Here is an 18,827-nt window from a genome sequence, read left to right as displayed (position 1 = left end):
GAAAACAAATGAACGCCCAACTCCCTGTCATCTATCATGAAATTTGGAGAAACCAAGGATGGATCGCATATTTATTTATGAGTTTGCAGAAAAAGCCCACAGATGAGCACTGAGAACATTTAAAGATCTATCAATATCAGCATCAGCCAAGCAATGTGGATGAAGGTATGTTATGTAACCCCAGGCAACATCACTGGGATGGATGTCTTGACAACACTGCATTGTTATCACAACCGTAAGAACAACGTGAACAGAGCGCAGCGTAAATCTGGACAAACAACACGGTACTTTACTGGAATTTCAAGAGGCCCTTTGACAGACACTTGACCTTGGAATAAGACGGTCTAATATATAAGACATATAGTTACATCTATCTGACACTTTTCTCCAAAGCAACTGAGAACATTAAGATATTTGCATTTGCACAGCTGGGTGACTTTACCACAGCAGTTTCACGGTAAGTACCTTGCTCAAGGGTACTGCAGCAGTAGGTGGGATTGGAACCCGCAACATTCACACCTAAAGGCACCCCCACAATCACTTACCAGCACTACCTGCTGCTCTGAGATACAGACACACAGATAATACAGGTATATAAATAGAGGACATTTCATTCATTGTATTTCATCAGCACAAAATAGCCCTTGTCTTGTGCTGTCTTCGATGTGTAGCACACAATGAAAAACAGAAAATGACGAAAGAAACTTCCTGAAAGAGCAAACAAGACATCATCCCCTGAAGTGCAGCGCAGGAGTCCGGCGAGCACAGTTGCGCTGTAAAAAGGCTGGTATGCCGCGGTGATCCAGGTAGATGCCAATGTTTGTGTTGGGCGAGACACCCTGGAAGCAGTCAGATGTCAGAGATTAAAGCGCGGCTTTTAGGGGAATTAGATGACCACAATGACAGGAATGATGTGAAGAAATCGCAGAGAGAAGCTCTCTAATCACGCTTTGCGAGAACATTTCTGAGACAATGAGAACATATAAACTATCAAGTCCTGCAGCATTTGAAATAGTCGTCTTTCAATATGCTAATCTTTAAATTGTACTTCTGAATGGAAGTCCCCGCTCCGCAGAAATGATAGCCTACAGCCTAATAGCAATTTGGAGGGAAGGAGAATAGCTGAGGAATTTCTCATACCACCAAACACACTAGATGAAGAGAAGCCACATACAACTGTATCACTTCCACATATTAGCGATGCATTATCGGTTTTATTGCTCTCTGTTTTACATTTACTCGTGGAGCTGAGACTTTACTGCAAAGCAACTTACAATGATTTACTCAGTTACATGATTCAGGGTAAGTCTTTTGCTCAGAGGTACTATGGCCTGAGGGGAGGGGAGACTCAAACCTATGACCTTCAGGACCAAAGGCAGCAGCCATAACCACTGCACTAGAGCTGTCCCACTACAGTAGAGGGTTGCAAAAAGCCTGAACTTATTTGGATGCCTCTGTACTCCTGCTGGGGAGGAAGGGGAGTTCCCTCCTCCTCCCCGTCACACACCGTCCAGAAAAACGTGGCTTCTTCGTCCCCCCGATCGCAGCCTTTTTTTTAACCGGCCCCAGAAACGTGTTTCGTTCAGGCGTGTGACTCACTTCCACAACAAGAGCCGACACGAGTTTGTCGGTTATGGAGAATTTTCACAATTTGCTCACCGTTTTTGGACCTTAGCGCCGCCTGGCAGCCCCTCGCTACAGTATTTACCGAAGCCTGTTTCATACTGTATATTCGGTAAGAGAGCCGACATTGTGCTCCCTTTACATGTATCTCTGTGTTTGCATTTTTTCCGTATTCTGCTTTTGTGCTCTTGTCGTCGCAGCTCCGATCTGTCCTACGGTCGGCACAAGTCGCCATTCTTCAGGCCCTCTTCACGAGTTGCTCCCTGAGAGGTAATGAGAACAGGTAATGGTGTGGACAGCTTTAGCGGAGCGATGGACCCCTGCGGCTCGCATCCCACCCACCCCCCCGGCCTGAGTGACAGCAGCTAGCACCAGACCATCTTGACAGCTCTGGGCCTTCAGGTCGAAACTTGTCGTTCCACGATGTTTAATCAATCTTAATCAAGGCTGCTTCTCGCTTGGACACTCGGCTTTTGAAACTTAATCCCCGAGGAAGAGAGACACAGACAGACAGAGAGAGAAACGGCACAGACTCAAGTAGCCTTTCGCTGCTTCGCATGTCTTTTCCCACCTCTTTTCTTCTCACCACTGTTTTCGCTGACCAGTGCAAACGCAGGTGACACTGGAACTTACTGATCACCGTAGTATCTCAGGTAAAACTGTGAAATAAGGGGAATATTCAGTGTGGTGCCATAATGGAAAAGCTGACTTTGCATGCTGAGCAGTGAACCAAGTACAGTATTTTACACACACGGATAAAAATGATAGCAGCTCCTGTGCTGGATAGATGTGGGTCAATGACACACACACACACACACACACACACACACACACACACACAGAGAACTCTGTCTTAGCTTCAGCTAAGAGTTGCAAAAGAACAGCTGGAAGTCAGCCACTGTTTTATAAGTTATTTTATCCACTGTAAGTCTTTACACTTTAGGATGGTTTACCCCATTTACCTTTAATACATGCAAAAGCTGAATGTTTAAATAAACTCAGTTCCACCAACAGCGTAAATGTTATATTGTTACTTTGTATGTCCTGTTTCACTTGTGGAACTTGAACATCAGTTCAATTAGAGCCCAAAATACAGAGAGGTTGCTGTGATGCTGCACAAGTGATCATTTCTTAAAGCTCTTATTATTGTTATTATACTTTACTGGATGATGATGGTACTTAACAGTATTTTACAAAGTGTTTGTTCTTAGCTTTTAACTTTTTTATTTCACTGAGTCATGACATTGACAGTCCCTAGTTAACTTTTATTTTCACTAAATACAGTGAAGATTCAAGATTCAAGAGTTTATTGACAGTCATATGTACAGTAAACAGTCTGTGTTACACCATGAAATTCTCACTCTGTGAATCCTCTCAGCAGCTCATGACATAAACAATAAAGACATAATAAGGAAAAAAGGTCACAAGACATAAATCACAAATTTACAAAATAAAATAAGTAGTGCAAAAATAATTATTTAACAAAAAGCCTTTGTAGCGTCTGCTTTTGTAAACTTTCTAGCTGTGGCGCAATAGAAAATAATGGTGAAAATTCTTGATCTCGTGGCTCCATCTGCTGGGGGTGGAGTGGGGCGTGGAGGAAGTGGGGGAAGTGGGGGAGGCGGTTACACTCCGCACACTTTCCACGCGAATCTTCATTCTGAATGAGCGCGAAATTAACGAACGAACGAGTCATTGCTGGAAATGACGATGAAACAAAATGTTTAATCTAAATATGCATTTCAAAGACTCACACTAGTTAAGGAGAATCGCGATGTATCACAAAAAAAACACAACAAAGTGAGATGACTTTGCAGCGATCATTTCCAAAATACAAGTCCGCGGGACTTTTATTGATTCTTTTACACTTTGCCCAATAAACGGGCGGGCGGCCCCGCACGATCCCCAGCGGAAGCGAACGGCTCGTTGACGCTCGAACTACAAATCCCAGCAGGCGCAGCGGCTGCGCTTCCTGGACGACGGGTTCTCTGTTGCTAAGGAGAAAGAGTCGCACACAGAGAGCGCTCCTCCGCACGGAACGGCGCGCATTCGGGCGGAGAGCTGATCGCACCAAACGTCAACGCTCTTCGGCACCGGCACCGGCACCGCGGTTTCTCTCTGGAACAGGAGCTCTGGATGGTGAGTCATACAAGAGAGGGAGGAAAAAGAGATCAATGATGACTCGGCTCATCGTTTTTTAAGATCTCTCTCTGCCCTGCGTAAGGATTAAGTCATGCATCGGAGCCTAACGAAGCTCTTCTAAGTCCTATATGTTCAGCTACTAAAAAATACATGATTATTTCTTTCTGAGAAAACAGTTATTGTGCATGGTTAGTGTGATCTGAAATTAGTCGCTTCTGTATTCTTTATTCTACACACACACACAGTACACACACACACACACACACACATTGGACTGTAATTGCTGAGAGGTGCCTGGCTGGCATAATTATTGCTGACAAGGTTCACTTTTAGTTGGGTTTAGTTTTATTCTTTCTCTGTTGTCAAAACTCATTTTTACTACACTGTTTTTTCCCCTCCCAGAACATGATTTCTATGCTGTCACTGCTTAATAATAATAATAATAATAATAATAATAATAGACATTTAAAATACTCAGTCATTTGTACACTAACACAGGTGTGTAACAAGTTGACAGGTTTGTGGGGAGGCTGAAGAAATATTAGTAATAGTTCTCAGTGGACATGCAAAAAAAATATTGGGGGAAAATAATCCTGTCTTGACATTGTTACAGCTATTCTCACTGATTCAAATTCACTGGTGTGCAGAAGATTCTTCCCCTTTTACCTCTAGCGGCATATTTTATACAAATTCATATTTTCCTGTTTAAATCCAGGTGTGGAAATTGCTGTAAGAAATCAATTTAAATGCTTCCAGTTGTACATGTGTCTTTTTAGCCATCATGTTTGCACAGAAATGTCAAAGCAAGTTTCATGAACCAAGGAAACATGTTTTTGTGCATGTTTACTGGAGTCACCTTGAGCGTACACAGCTTGTTCTCTGTACATCCCTTTAATTCTCCCTAAACCCTTTCCACCAGATTACTTTTCCCAAAAGCTTAGCGCACAGCGCAATCTGTTACAGGTGAGCCTTCATTACCGCTTTTATTCTAAGTGACAATTTTCTGACTCCGTGAGTCTGATGTTTAACAGTTTTGATCGCATCGCCAGAAATTTCACGGTTCTGCCCCGTTTTAGATTTGGTGATCAGAGCGGTGCAGTAGGCCAGCTGGTAAGAAGAGTAAAAAAGCATTAAAACTAGAAGTTTTTGAAATGTTTCACTTGCAGGAGTGCTAATGACCTGCTATGTTAAACAGTGCTCTATGAAATTATAGAGATCAAAGGTTGTATCAGTTATCGCTTTAAAAACTGATGGAAAGTCACTGTCACAGCGATTGAGCCGCAGTGAGTATATAATGTACTCCGCCGCTGGTCCTTCCAGATCCAACATTCAGTATCTCTCTGGAGCACAGCACATGTCCCTTTCACAGCACGGCTACAAGTGAAGGGATGAAGGGTTAATTAAGAATATAAATGTATATATAGGACAGGCGGAGTGTCGGCTCTGCCTGAAACGATAATCCAACAGAAGGGATTGACCAAAGACCTTAATTTTAGGATTACAGCTGCAAAATCTAGCAAGTGTTACATTTGGCAGAGAAGATGAATCCTAAATTGTGTCCCGTTTTTAAATCTATCTATCTATCTATCTATCTATCTATCTATCTATCTATCTATCTATCTTATCTGTCTGTCTTTTTCTTTCCAGTTTATTTACATTTATTTATTTATATGTGTGTTTTGCTGATGTCTTTGTCCAACATCACTTAGTGTCATGAGAAACACTGAAATATTGAAGAAATATTGCAGCTGAATGTTGTCGAACTGCCATGATATTCAAGATATGTTCATGATACTCGGTATATATGTTGAACCCACCACGATCAGCAGTACAGTGTGAATCATTTCAGTTTTCAAAGGACACGGTCAAAGTGAAAAGAGCAAAACTGGCAGAGAACAGTCCTGTGAGGGTGCCCGGGGCATCCGGCTTTGAGGCCCACCCCGTCTACCCAGCTGCAAACCTCAAATCCAACTGATGGTAAAAGAGGTTGAGGGCACAAGAGTGTCCCAGCGTATCGAGTCCTCTCCTGTTTTCCCTGCGAGCCTAATTTCTCAAAGCTGCCTCGCTCTTCCCGCGAGGCCCGTCCACGACTGCTCTTGGCACACCGGACGCGACCCAGGTCAATCCGCTTGGCTGCACTCACCAGGCTGTGCCCTACTGCCTGCTTTCCTCCCCCGTCACCCTGGCGGAGAAGCAGGCGTGGACGTTACGCAAAAGGATTTTCTAACGGCTGCTGATCGCACCCCTTGAGCTTTCTGGGATTTAAAGTGCGCCTTTAAAGTGCCAGATGTCCCAGTTTTCTGTGACGCCTTTCAAAAGTGGGCTGAGCCTGAGGTTTCTTTCACTAAAAGCCTCGTCTTTGCTGTCGTTCCCCGAAGGGGAGCCGAGGTGGAGCGCCGCCATGCCGGTAACGCGCCACCGGTAGCCGTGATACGCCGAAGGAAAGCGATGGATCCGTCACCTGCGCTCTTCGCGTGAGCCGTGCCGGTGGGGGGCCCCACCCTTGATGACCCAAGAAATCCACGCTTCGCTTGGGCGAAAGGGACAGTTGAAACTCCGGGCTGTCGGCAGTTCGGGAGGATGAATCGCTACACGACGCTGAAGCAGCTCGGTGACGGCACGTACGGCAGCGTCCTCATGGGCAAGAGCAACGAGTCGGGGGAGCTGGTGGCGATAAAGAGGTACGAGCTGTGCCTTGTTCCTCGATTATCTGTCATTTCTTCCCCACTCCAGCAATTCTTTTTGTAGGTGTCCCAGTAACTTCCCTCTATAATAAAATGCGGAGTAAAAATATCAGAGCACACTGGAGCTTACAGAAAAAACCGTTTGTTTTGTTTTGTGGCACAGACACATTTTTACATTTATTTATCAGACACTTTTCTCCAAAGCAACCTCCAGTGAACTCTGTGTAGTGTTATCAGCTCACGCACCTTATTAACCACGGTGACTTACACTGCTAGATACACTACTTACACTGGGTCACTCATCCATACATCAGTGGAACACACACACACTGTCTCTGTCACTCACACACACACACACACACACTATGGGGGAACCTGAACAGCATGTTCAAGTTCAAGTTCAAGTTGTTTTTACTGTCATTCCTCTATACAGCTTGTGTACAGTGGAATGAAATGTAATTTCTCCGGAGACCATGGTGCAACACAGAACGTAGCAGAAGACAGTAATAAATACACAGGACGGGACGTGGACGCGGGTATGGCTGCGAGCTCTAGGCAGTTGTGGTGTGGTGTAGTGTAGCGCTGAGTTAATTGTTCGACGGAACCAGGTGAGTGTTGGGGAGGCAGCTGGGTGTTGAGTAGTCTGACCGCCTCAGAGAAGAAACTGTTGCGGTGTCTGCTGGTGGTGGCACGGATGCTCCTGAATCTCCTGCCAGATGGCAACAGGGCGAAGAGCCCATGAGAGGAGTCGTCCACAATGCTGGCGGCCTTGCGGACGCAGCGGTTTTTGTACGTGGATGTCCTTGGGAGGAAACCAGAGCACCCGTAGGAGAATATGCAAGCTCCACACAGACCGAGCGGGGATCGAATCCACATCCTCTTGCACTGCCCAGGCGCTGTGAGACAGCACTGCTACTCGCTGTGCCACCCGTGCCATTTTGGCGGGAAGCCTTCGTACCGGAAAATAGAAAGGATTTTCGGGACGATCCAGCGTGTTCTCCCATCTCTGCTCGACATCTTAAATACACTACAGGGATTTGAGCACCATTTTATCTCTATTTTATTATAAGTTGAGTGTGACTTCTTTTTTCTCTCTGAAATAAAAGCAAACGCTGTACTTATGTTCTTTATGTGTGGCATTGTTTGGGGAGGGCGCGATGGTGCGGCGGACTTTGCCGGGTCTGGGGTTCGAGTCCCGCTTGGGGTGCCTTGCGATGGACTGGTATCCCGTCCCGGGTGTGTCCCCTCCCCCTCCGGCCCTGCGCGCTGTTTGCCGGGTTGGGCTCCGGTTTGCTGCGACCCTGCTCAGGACAAGCAGCTTCAGCCATTGTGTGTGTGTGTGTTTGAGGGGGTGGAAACACTACGAACACAAATGCCTTCCATTGTGGAGACCAGAAATTTGTGGGCGGGAGGGGGATCCTTAGTGTCACAGTTCACTGGGTGGTTCATTCAGAACAAACACACCTCTCTTTACAGCAAAGCAGAGTAAAACAAGCAGCACAGAACTATTAGGGGAACCTTGTCTCAACGAGTTCATGTAGCTGTTCTTGAAACAGTAACTTGCTAAACTGTGGAACGTCTCACTGGATGGACTCGGATTTCTTAGTTTAGCTCCAGTTTCTGGAAGAGAGAGCAGCGGGAACAAAGCACTTTTGCAGACTCTCTCATCAGCTTTTAACCATGTAACCCAACACGTGGTTGGGTTTCCTCACAAACTTATGATTTGGTCATAATAGGTAACTGGAAGATTTTTCCATGCTTTGGTTGAGCGACCGATTCGTTCCCTAGAGCCTATGGAAATCAGGGTCTGCCCTGATGGTGCGGCCGTGGTGTCGGTGGTTAAAGCTTTCGTTGGAGGCCTTGTGCAAAAGCCTCTTTCCTCACAGCCAATTTAAGCTCAGCGTCTCTATCCGCTGTTCCGGGAACCTCGCGACGGCACCGCGTGGGTTCGAGACCCGACGGTTCCCGGCAAGGTTCCTTCTTGCGGTTTAATTATGGATGCAGCGAGCACGCTGCTCTGGCACACGTGTGTAAGTGGAAGGGCACGACGGAAGCGGATACCTCTGGCAAGGGCAGCCCAAGTGAAAGTGCAGTGTTGTGTTGCTGCTCGTGTGTATCCGCAGCGTCTCCGTGTTTGTGTAATACGCCATCGCCGGCCATCAGCCCCTCATTAATTATTGTAGCTCTTCTTTATATTTGTATGTCTTCGCTTGGCGTTTCTACTCTTCCGTACGACTTGCGCAGGACATAACAGCGGAAACGCATTTCAAGTGCTTGTGCAAACTTATTTTTCCGAACACACTAAGAAGTGGCCACGCTGCGTGACATTCATTCATGTGGAACCTCTTTAACCGCTCTGTCCGAATAGCTCTTTTCTCGCTCTTCCGATACGTCGATTTACATTTACGTTTAAGAGCTGCTGGCCTCGGCCTGAAAGCTTGGGTGTCAAGAACGTGTTGAAAAAGCAGCTTTTTCATACTGTATTCGTTTTTTCTTCTCAATAATTCATCCAGCATTGTCCCTGCTCGTTGTCTCGCTTTTTACATTGTCAAACAGGTAGCCTCGCTGTTGCCCATCATTTATTAATGGCCCTTGTTATCAGATCCTTTGTTCTAATAGTTTGGCTGGATTATAAAATGTCACGAGTGGATGTGTGCAGGTGTTCATGTTAAACCCTCGAGTGCATTTCTAGCATTGTCTTTCAAATATGAATTTTACATTTCGGAGAAAATCATAAGCACTGCTCAGCCAGGGCGATGTTTATCGCTGGGCTCTTGCTCTCATTCTTCAGGATGAAGAGGAAGTTCTACTCCTGGGAGGAATGCATGAACCTGCGAGAAGTAAAAGTAAGGAGTTCGGCTGCATCGGGGGTGCCGCTCCGTTGATGACTCTGGGTAAAACGTGGGCTCCCTTGTCTCGTCACGGACGAGTCGATACAACTGAAACCTCACGCCGTCGTCGCATTCGACAAACGACAGCGTAACCCTCCGCGCATTTCGGTCCAGTGTACATTGTATTAGTTATAATTAGTCTGATGGAATTGTTTGTGACTATAAGAGGTCCTGTTAATGTCAGTGGAAATGCAGAAATGTTTTTGTGTCTTACAGTCTCTGAAGAAGCTCAGTCACGCCAACGTTGTGAAACTGAAAGAAGTTATCCGGGAGAACGATCACCTGTACTTTGTGTTCGAATACATGAAAGAGAACCTTTATCAGCTCATGAAGGACAGGTAACGGCGCCAGTTCATTTTCAGGCCTTGTGCATCAAGGCAACATTCATAGTCGTTGCATTTAATTACTTGATTTAATGCAAGTACGGTACTTTGGTGCTTCGATCCTGTACGGATGACCAACGGCTTGTTCCCCTTGACTTTTTAGCAGTACGAATAAGAAATAACCGTAATACAAATTGCTGAGGCGGTTCCTGCTTTGGACCTTCCCCGTTAGGTCGACAGTTCTGATCTGTCAATTCTTCATTTGCAGAAACAAGTTGTTTCCTGAGTCAGTCATCAGAAACATAGTGTATCAGATATTGCAGGGGCTCTCATTTATTCATAAACATGGTAGGTGTCTCATGCAAACGATCTCTCATCCAGGGAAGAAAAACAACTGAGTGCGCGTCTCGTTGAAAAGCCCACGATGCCACATTTGTCCATATCGGCCGAGAGGAGTAGCGGTGCTGGTGTACTTGGAAGAGGCGTTCCATCAGCCCGCCTTTCGGAACTCTTGTTGTGACTGGATGGTTGAGGCTTTCAGGAAGCACTCAGTTTTTCTTCTTCCTTTGTGAGATGAATGAGCTTGTGATGCCAACCAGTGTCGGTTTTGAATGCAAAGATCTGCTCTCAACTGGTCAGTGTGTCTAGAAGAAGTCCTCTTCAAAAAAAGACAGACGAAAGTCGTGATCATTCCCACACGGTCATCAGTCTGACCGACATGGTCTACGTCAGAAGTAGACTGGTGACTTGGCTGGAGGACTGCTGTCTTCTGCAGATGTTCTCAGCTTCAAAGTACTGACTTTGTTGAGTTCCTTGATGGTCAGTCGTAGTAATTTTACAAGATACTTGAGCTGGTCTGGATAGTAAGGGGTTTGAGAAACGTCTTTGGCCCTCCTTGGACCACGGCTCTCCTGTCACTCGGTGAAAGGCTGGAAGACCGTGGTCCTAGGACCGCACTGTGCCTACGGTCGTGGTATCACAAGCTCTTGTAACCAAAATCATGTTTGCTCAGCAGTTTTAGCCTTATTTTCCCTTATCTGTCTTTGTTCTGCTCTTCCTCCATTTACCTGCTGCCAGAGAAAATAAGATGTTCTCTGAGAATGAAATTAGGAACATCATGTTCCAAGTGCTGTCTGGCTTAGCGTTTGTGCATAAGCATGGTAAGATTCTTCTCCTGCCTCTTCTTATTCCTCTTTCTGCTGTCTTTTGCATGTTTCCGCATGTCTAATTGCGATATAAATGAATCATTGCACTAATGGCTTCAGTGTCTGACTAACAATATGTTTGATAAACATCCCTGTAAACAATGTGTTTTGTTTTTTATAAGTACAGTGCTGGTCATGCGGTCTTTCTTGTCGGAGGTTTTCCTGATTATCATTTAATAAAACCGTACTGACCAATGATCAAAAAGTGGTTCCTAAAGAGAGGGTCCTTAATTTTGGCCTAGGTTTTTTCCACCGTGACATGAAGCCTGAAAACTTGCTATGCATGGGCCCTGAACTGGTGAAGATTGCGGATTTTGGATTAGCGAGGGAGATCCGTTCGAGGCCTCCCTACACAGACTACGTGTCCACGAGGTGGTAAGTAAGAGGTTGGAACATTGGGATTTGAACATGAACTTGTATAGTACAGCCGGTCCCCTACTTACGAACTTTCCCGTAATTAACTACGCAAACCGAACTCTTGTGCTCCTGGTGGGATGGTGAGCAAGTCTTTACTTTACTCTTTCCCTGAGTGTATGCGTGCTGTCGGGACCGCAGGTACCGAGCTCCAGAGGTGCTGCTAAGGTCTTCGTCCTACAGCTCCCCCATCGACGTGTGGGCTGTGGGCTGCATCATGGCTGAGCTCTACACCCTCCGGCCACTTTTCCCCGGGACCAGCGAGGTGGACGAGATCTTCAAGATCTGCCAAGTTCTTGGGACGGTGAAAAAGGTAGAGGGTGGGCGGTTATTAGACATTGCATCCCTCCTCCTCCTCCTCCTCCCCACCTTTTCGTGCGATCAAAGTGCGGCCACAGTCGGCTCAAGCGTTCGGTAGCCTAACGCGCTCTTTGTGAATGTAATGAGCTTAATGAATGACTTTGCAACTATCCATGCCATTGAGGGATTAGTGTTGATCCAGAGCAAATGATCCAAAATGGGTCGAGTCACTAGGACACCGGTTCAACGCTCCAGCACGTTTCCATCCATCCTGCTTCACACGATGCTGCTTTACTTTGCTTTTTTTGCGACAGACCGACTGGCCGGAAGGCTATCAGCTGGCCTCGGCGATGAACTTCCGTTTCCCGCAGTGCGTTCCCACGGATCTGAGAACGCTCATCCCTAACGCCAGCAGCGAGGCCGTCGCTCTGATGAAGGACATGCTGCAGTGGGACCCCAAAAAGCGGCCCACTGCCGTGCAGGTGCGACGCGCCGTCACGCCCTGCTGGGATGCAGACCGTCCTGCGCATTACATTCCTCCATCTGATATCTTTCGCTTGTTATTGACTCTTTGTCCGTAACGAAAGGCCGAGTGCACAACGCCGGAGGCACCCTGAGAAACGAAGTGTATGAAATAAACGTTGCTGCAAAATCTTGGCGCTCATTGCAGAAAGCATGCAGCCTTTGTAAGTGAATCAGTAGCTTTTGCATTTTTGCCCTTCGTTTGCATCATGCCTTTGGTGTAGTTTTATTGGAGCGCTCTTAGACGTTAATCGTTTGAGCAAACGGACTAAGGGAAAAAACATGGTACTATAAAGCAGTTAATGCAACAGAAAATGTGTGTTCCTGTCGGGCTACAACAGGGAACTTGTCGCTGACATTAGTGCTCTGTCCACCGTAAGAGCCGTAGCGCTTCCCTTAGCTGTGTTTCGGCGATCCTCCGGGAATCAATGCGTCGCATTGGGTCCGTTGTGGTCCCAGGATGTCAAACCCCTTCGTGCTGAACTTTGTAAGACGTGTGAAAATGCAAAGTATCAAGCGTTTTGGTGGCCTTGGCACAATATTGATGACTGTGAAGGTGGTACAGCTTTAAGAACTGTACATAATTTAGAACATTCACATGTATTTGTCTATCAGACGATTTTCTCCAAAGTGATTTCCGATGAACTCTGTGTAGTGTTATCAGCCCACACACCCTATTCACCGCGGTGACTTGCACTGCTAGATACACTCCTTACAATGGGTCACTCATCCATACATCAGTGGAAGGCACACACTCTCTCTGTCACTCACACACTACGGAGGAACCTGAATAGCATGTCTTTGGACTGTGGGCAGAAACCAGAGCAGCCGGAGGAAACCCACGCAGACACGGGGAGAACATGTAAACTTCACACAGACTGAGAGGGGATCACTTAGCATTATACTGAATGCCCTAATATTTTTTTTTATGTAGTTGATCACTTCACTTAAAATAAACAGGAGGTGGAAGATGCGGAAAAGGTGAATCGATGGAATGATTTCTGCATTTGCTGCACTTTTTCGTTGTGTCCTTTAGTCGTCTTGGTTCTGGGGGAAGTGTCTGTTAGTGACTATAAGAAAACACTCAAGGAGCTTCATTTAGGCAATAACTGCACTTACAGGTGTGACCTCACGTACAATTGAGACATCACTGAAATTGCCATGGAAATGTACTCTGCTGTATGTAAATGTCACTTGGTATTTTTCATATTTTAATCCTTAAAATATTTTTGACTGTGTTTGGATTTCAGGCTGTAATGTTATGTTTATTATGAAATGTAAAAAAATTGCAAATGAAGTCTCAGGTTTCAGTATCTTACATGCTTACTTTTTGCACCTATTTAAAATTATTGTACAGTTTGGCTGTTTCATTAGCTGCAATTTTTTAAAAAATTGTATTAACGGCATAAATTATAAAGGTGTGAAAAAGGTTGTATGTGGGGCCAACTGCTGCTTTACTAAAAGCATTGTCGCATTTTGTTCCAGGTCCTCAGGTATCCTTACTTCCAGGTGGGGCAGGTACTGGGCCCCCCCGCCCAGCACCCGGAGCAGCACAAGCCCCCGGTGCGCACGGCGCAGCCCGCGGACCTCAGGCCCCTGTCCCTGTGCAGGTCGGACCAGCAGTCAAAAGCAGATCAAGCCCAGAGTCGAACCCGACACCAGCCGCTGCAGCAGATCCCCCTGCCCCAGCAGAGCTCCGGTCGGAACGGTCCCGACCCGGACAGCCGCTGGCCGGAACAGGCTGCGCCGCTGAGCCTCACCGTACGCTGCCCTGTGAGCACAGTGATGCGCACTCTGTATTTTTATGGTTTTTGTTATTTTTATTCGTTTAGCTGACGCTTTTCTCCGGTGCAGCTGATAGCGTTACGTTTGTGAAACTTCCGATTGTTTTCCCATTTATACTGCTGGGTAATTTTGTTACTGCAGCAGTTCAGGGTAAGTAGTACCTTGTTCAAGGGAACCACTGCACACTGCACACTGCACACTCCACACTGTACACTCCACTCTACACTCCACATTCCACACTCAACGCTCCACTGGCTACACAGCAGTGACGCTCTGCTGAGACTCGTTGCACCAGCTCCCTGTGTGTAGACAGCGTGGGTTCTCAGTTTACTCATTCTGACATTCATATAATTTAGACTTAAGAACATTAGACTTTTTTTTTTTTTTTTTTTTTCCCCCAACGTACTGGTGACATCATGAACTTTATTTTCATGTGCATATTTGGTGTTTGTGCTTTTGCAGGGAAAGATTTACTTTTTGTCGGCGGGATCATTGTTGGGCTTTTTTATAAATAAATGTAATCCGTTTTGATTTCTGACTTCAGATCATGTTCAGAATCATTTTCACGTCTGGTGTTTGGAGTAGATGTGAACTGCTTAGCAGACACCTGTGTCTAGTCAGTGACGACGGCCACGTTTTCGCCGACAGAAAGCGGCTCCGGCGGGAAACGAGAACAGCTTGATGGGACTCAAGAATGGCCGCAGGCGCTGGGGTCAGACCGTGGTCAAGGCATCCGACAGCTGGGACGAGTTCGAGGACTCTGACATCGGCGTCTCCTATTCCAAGAAGCCCAGCATTGGGTCGGCCAAGGAGAAAATAAACGAGGATTCTGTGTTCCGGCAAGTCGCATGTTTAATCTACTGTTGTCTTTTCCTTTTGAATCTCTTGAATCAACTGCGAATTTGTCGGAATAGTTATCCTGTTGACTTATTAATAAAGGAACTGTGGTGGGATCACACTTCCTCTGCTAATGGTGCAAAAACTGAAGGATATGTGAAATAAAGTGTAACGTGGAGCTATAATGTACTGTGGCGCAAGGCACCACGGGTTTGGATGGGGCAAAGAAGGACACAGGAGCAGCATTCGTTATGAATGATTTATTTGAACACCGGCACCAGAGAAATAATGCTCTCGGTCCGAGGATCCCCACTTCCTCCGGGACCTGTGCCTACAGCCATCCTTTCCACTTTACTTAGTAACCCCAGGCTCTGTCCCCACACACTCGTAGGCACAGTTACCCCATCATTTTTCCCCTAAGTGCCCCCAGTGGTTACACATACTATTTACAAATTACCCACAATGCAACTATTTACTCAAAACATCTTCCTACCTAAACCAGTAACGCGGGTCGTTACAGTACATTGTACTCTGCACTCGCACTGACTCTTTTTGTCTTGGCCAAAGCTGTCCTTTATGAACTGGTGATGTCTGGAAAAATTGACATAATTTCAAATCTTCTGACCTTTGGTTTGCAGAGCTGCGGCAGCAAAGCCCCTCAACACGTACAGTGCCGTCATCAAGTTACCCAGCAGCACGACCCTCAACCGCATTGGCTCCGAAACGTCCAACTCTTCTTCGGCAAAACAGCACTACCTGCGCCAGTCGAGGTATCTCCCTGGTAAGGCTTTCACGGACTGTTCAGAAGCTTCTTTTCAAGACCCCCCCCCCATCATGGACTTCAGCATCAGTGCGAGATCAGTTCCATTATCTAAAACCACCATATGCCTACATAATATTCACCTCAGCCATCATCTCTTAAGTTCATGTAAGGTGTAACTGTTCATGCTCTATAACTTTAAGATGATGCCGGATAAACCTTTACGCAGCTACGCCTGCAATGTAACGGAAATGTTTAGTTCAAGTTCAAGTTTAGGTTTTATTTGTCACATACACAACCGAACTTAGTACGACGTGCAGCGAAATGCTTTTCCGACTGTCCGTAATATAGACCGATAGAAGAGATAATATAAATAAGGCAATACAAATAAAGTAGAAATTAGAAACATACTACAGAAGTATGAAGAAAATAGGATAGAATAAATAATAGAAGAAATAATGAAAGAAATAGAGTAAGATAAAAATATAGTGGTAAAAAAATTTAAAAAAAAATGTAGTGGTATAAAAATGTGGAATAATGGAAATATTATAAAAATTTATTAGAGATATACAGCAAAGTATGGATGTGGTGCCTAATATTAAAGGTTAAATTTAAAAAAAAAAAAAGCGCAACGTTGTGCGGAAAAAAATCTGCAATATTCGGCTCAGATAGTGCTCCTTGCACACACCGTCCAGTCTCTACTCCAGGGTGTTAGCGTTATATATGCATCTCCAAAAAAAAAAATTATACTAGGAAGGTGATCAGGAATCGTGGATATTCTGATACAGTTTTATGCAGCTACTTGTGTGATGAACATTGGTTCATATGGTGGAAAGAAAGAAACAAACTTGCACTTAAGAATCACACGTCTGCATCTAAGTGTCTCTTTCTCCTAATGTAGTGAACACATTGTATTTTCTACGAGATGTTCGTCGCTTTGAAGAAAAGTGCCTGATAAATGAATACATGTAAATGTGGTACTGATTCGTCTCACTGCACGTTTCCAAGTGACGTTACACCACGTTAAAATGTCCTTCCTGCATTTCACTGTGCCCTCGTGTGCCTTTTTCAGGAGTGAATCCCAAGAGTTCATCAATAGTTGGGAACAAGGAGCCGGGGAGAGACCTGTGGGGAAATCCGACCTCCTTAATGAATAAACCCCTGGGGCCCCTTGGAGCCGGTCAGTCCGTTACTAGAGTAAATGAAGGTAAATTGCTCAGTTGCGCTCCTCTCTACTATAGTGGACATCGCTTACTGGTGCTCGCAGTCCTCATTTCCCCAGTTTACTTTGGAGTCTTTTTCAACGCAAAGTACCCTTACAAGTGGATTTAAGTGGTAGTTCTTGGCAAAGACGGGTCCTGTATTATTGATTCATTGCGTAGACAGACACAGAAAAGCGTATCCTGGTTCCCCTGATGGTTTATTTATGCGATCGGGGGGAGTACTAAGGCAGCAGCCAAAGCTCAGGTATCCCCCTAGCTGGCGGCGAGGACGGTCCCTGAGATCATTTTCTCCATCAAAAATCAGATTTGTTCGACAGCGTGTCCTCGCTCCTCATATTTTTCACCGTCTTGCTCTGTAAGGAAAGCCGTCTCTCTGTCATCGCATTGCTTTATTTTCTTATTGTATCTCTTGTCCTAGTTTTCATTAGAGCGGCTTTTTGTGTCTGCTCTTCATTTCGCTGTGTCCCTGTTTTTAATTCCATCTCTTAATTTCACCCATTTCTCCCATTTCTTGATTCCCACTGGATTCGAGAGAACAGAAGACACTATAAATAAAGCCACAGATAAACAGTCTCTGAAGGAAAAGACCCTTGACAAGCTAGAGCACCTGAAAGGTACCGTTGATTATATTTTGTGTGAATTAATACTATGAAAACCTCTACATACCAGTATATCAATGTTAACTAAACATGTGACAGTTTAACATTTTTCATTAAGCAAATTCTATTAATTATTGTAATGCTCCTGAATAGCTAGTGTTGAAGAAATTAAATGCACTATTATTATAACTTGTCCCCATGAAAGCTTGTTGGAGATCATGTATTTGTCAGTGTATTTTTTAATTTCATGACATTTCAGTGTCATGGTTCCTTTGTTTACTATTAGGAAACTTCGTAACAACAAACTTCAGCCCTTCTGGGGGGTACATTACAACGTTTCAGAAGAAGGAAGTTGGACCCGTTGGACAAAGGATTCACCTTGCTCCCCTCGGTGGAACTTCTGCAAGTATGAGTCTAAGCTCTAATCCACCTGGTAACCACAGTCCTGTCAAAAGTAAAATTAAAAATAATTGGCTAATCGTGAATTCCTAGTGGACACACCGTCTGTAGTCACTCACCTCTGTCATTATCTATTACAATTGTGCATTTATCTGCAGTTTCCTGCCTTTTCCATTCTTTCTTTCTCTCTGTAACCTGCCCTCCCACATTTCCCCCCCCCACTCTCAGTGGACCTTTCTTCCACTGCCGATCTTAGACATGACAAACCAAAACCATCAAAGCTAAAGTCGTCTTCCACTAAAGCCTTCATTGAAACAAGTGAAGGTAATGGAGAAAATCAGCTGACTGTCTAGTGACGTGTCCTCTCGCTGAAAATAGGGCAGCTTTAAGGAATCCATTCATATATACGGTATCTTATGTCATGCAGCTGAAGGACGTGTGCTCACCGAAGTCTTTTTCTCTGCCAGAGTGCGAAGGGTGGAAAAGCAAGGTGACAAAGTCTCAAGGGCCGGGACCCAGTTTCAACACGCCTGGGAAGGGCCTCCTGTCCAGGGCAGCCCCCATGCAGCCGGTACACGGGCGGATAGACTGGGCCGCAAAATACGGAGGCCATCGGTAGCGCCGTCCGAGCGTCGCCGTGTGTTCCTACCCATAATGCTGTTTAATGAACCACAGCTTACGCTAAAGGAGAAGATCTGTCTGCTGCGACAACTTTGCCTTGAAGTGGATGTCTACGGTTTGGATTGCGATGTAGAAATGTCTACTGATGATGATTAAGTGCAAAGGAGGTTTTTTTTTTTTTTTTTTTACCTTTCGTTTTAAAAAGTGACTTTTAGACATTTAAGTCAATACAGTAGATTTCGGCACACTGACAGATTATATTTTTGTGTTTTAGATACTGTAATGTAGCTGTAGCAACTGAAAACAAAAATAATTATATGATCTTATATAATTATACATTTATTAATCACTACTTTTTTGTATTTGAGGTACTGTACACAATATTTAAATTAACAGGTAACGTTAATCTTTTCGGCATATTGTAATAGTTCCATTTTAATTAATTTGGATAATACCATATAAAAACATGGTAGCTGTAAAGTAGCAATACTCATAAGGA

At 45.1% G+C, this 18,827-nt stretch overlaps 1 protein-coding gene across 2 annotated transcripts; it reads left to right on the top strand.

Moving 5' to 3' along the window:
• Positions 1-6,294: 6,294 nt before the first annotated feature.
• On the top strand, positions 6,295-18,618 carry mak (male germ cell-associated kinase). 2 transcript variants are annotated; one of them, XM_029253662.1, is made up of 14 exons: positions 6,295-6,446; positions 9,241-9,295; positions 9,557-9,678; positions 9,932-10,011; positions 11,111-11,243; positions 11,424-11,595; positions 11,897-12,064; positions 13,590-13,877; positions 14,538-14,728; positions 15,365-15,507; positions 16,559-16,693; positions 17,249-17,323; positions 17,595-17,714; positions 18,175-18,618. In XM_029253662.1, the coding sequence occupies exons 1-14, from the start codon at positions 6,346-6,348 to the stop codon at positions 18,324-18,326; spliced, it is 1,935 nt and encodes a 644-aa protein (XP_029109495.1). In that variant the 5' UTR covers positions 6,295-6,345; the 3' UTR covers positions 18,327-18,618. The 2 variants fall into 2 exon arrangements, with proteins under 2 accessions (XP_029109495.1, XP_029109496.1); XM_029253663.1 differs by lacking the exons at positions 6,295-6,446; positions 9,241-9,295; positions 9,557-9,678; positions 9,932-10,011 and adding an exon at positions 10,763-10,823.
• The last annotated feature ends 209 nt before the right edge of the window (positions 18,619-18,827 follow it).

Source organism: Scleropages formosus, chromosome 7 (genome assembly GCF_900964775.1).
Source record: "Scleropages formosus chromosome 7, fSclFor1.1, whole genome shotgun sequence".
NCBI lineage: Eukaryota > Metazoa > Chordata > Actinopteri > Osteoglossiformes > Osteoglossidae > Scleropages > Scleropages formosus.
This window is presented reverse-complemented; position numbering and strand designations above follow the sequence as displayed.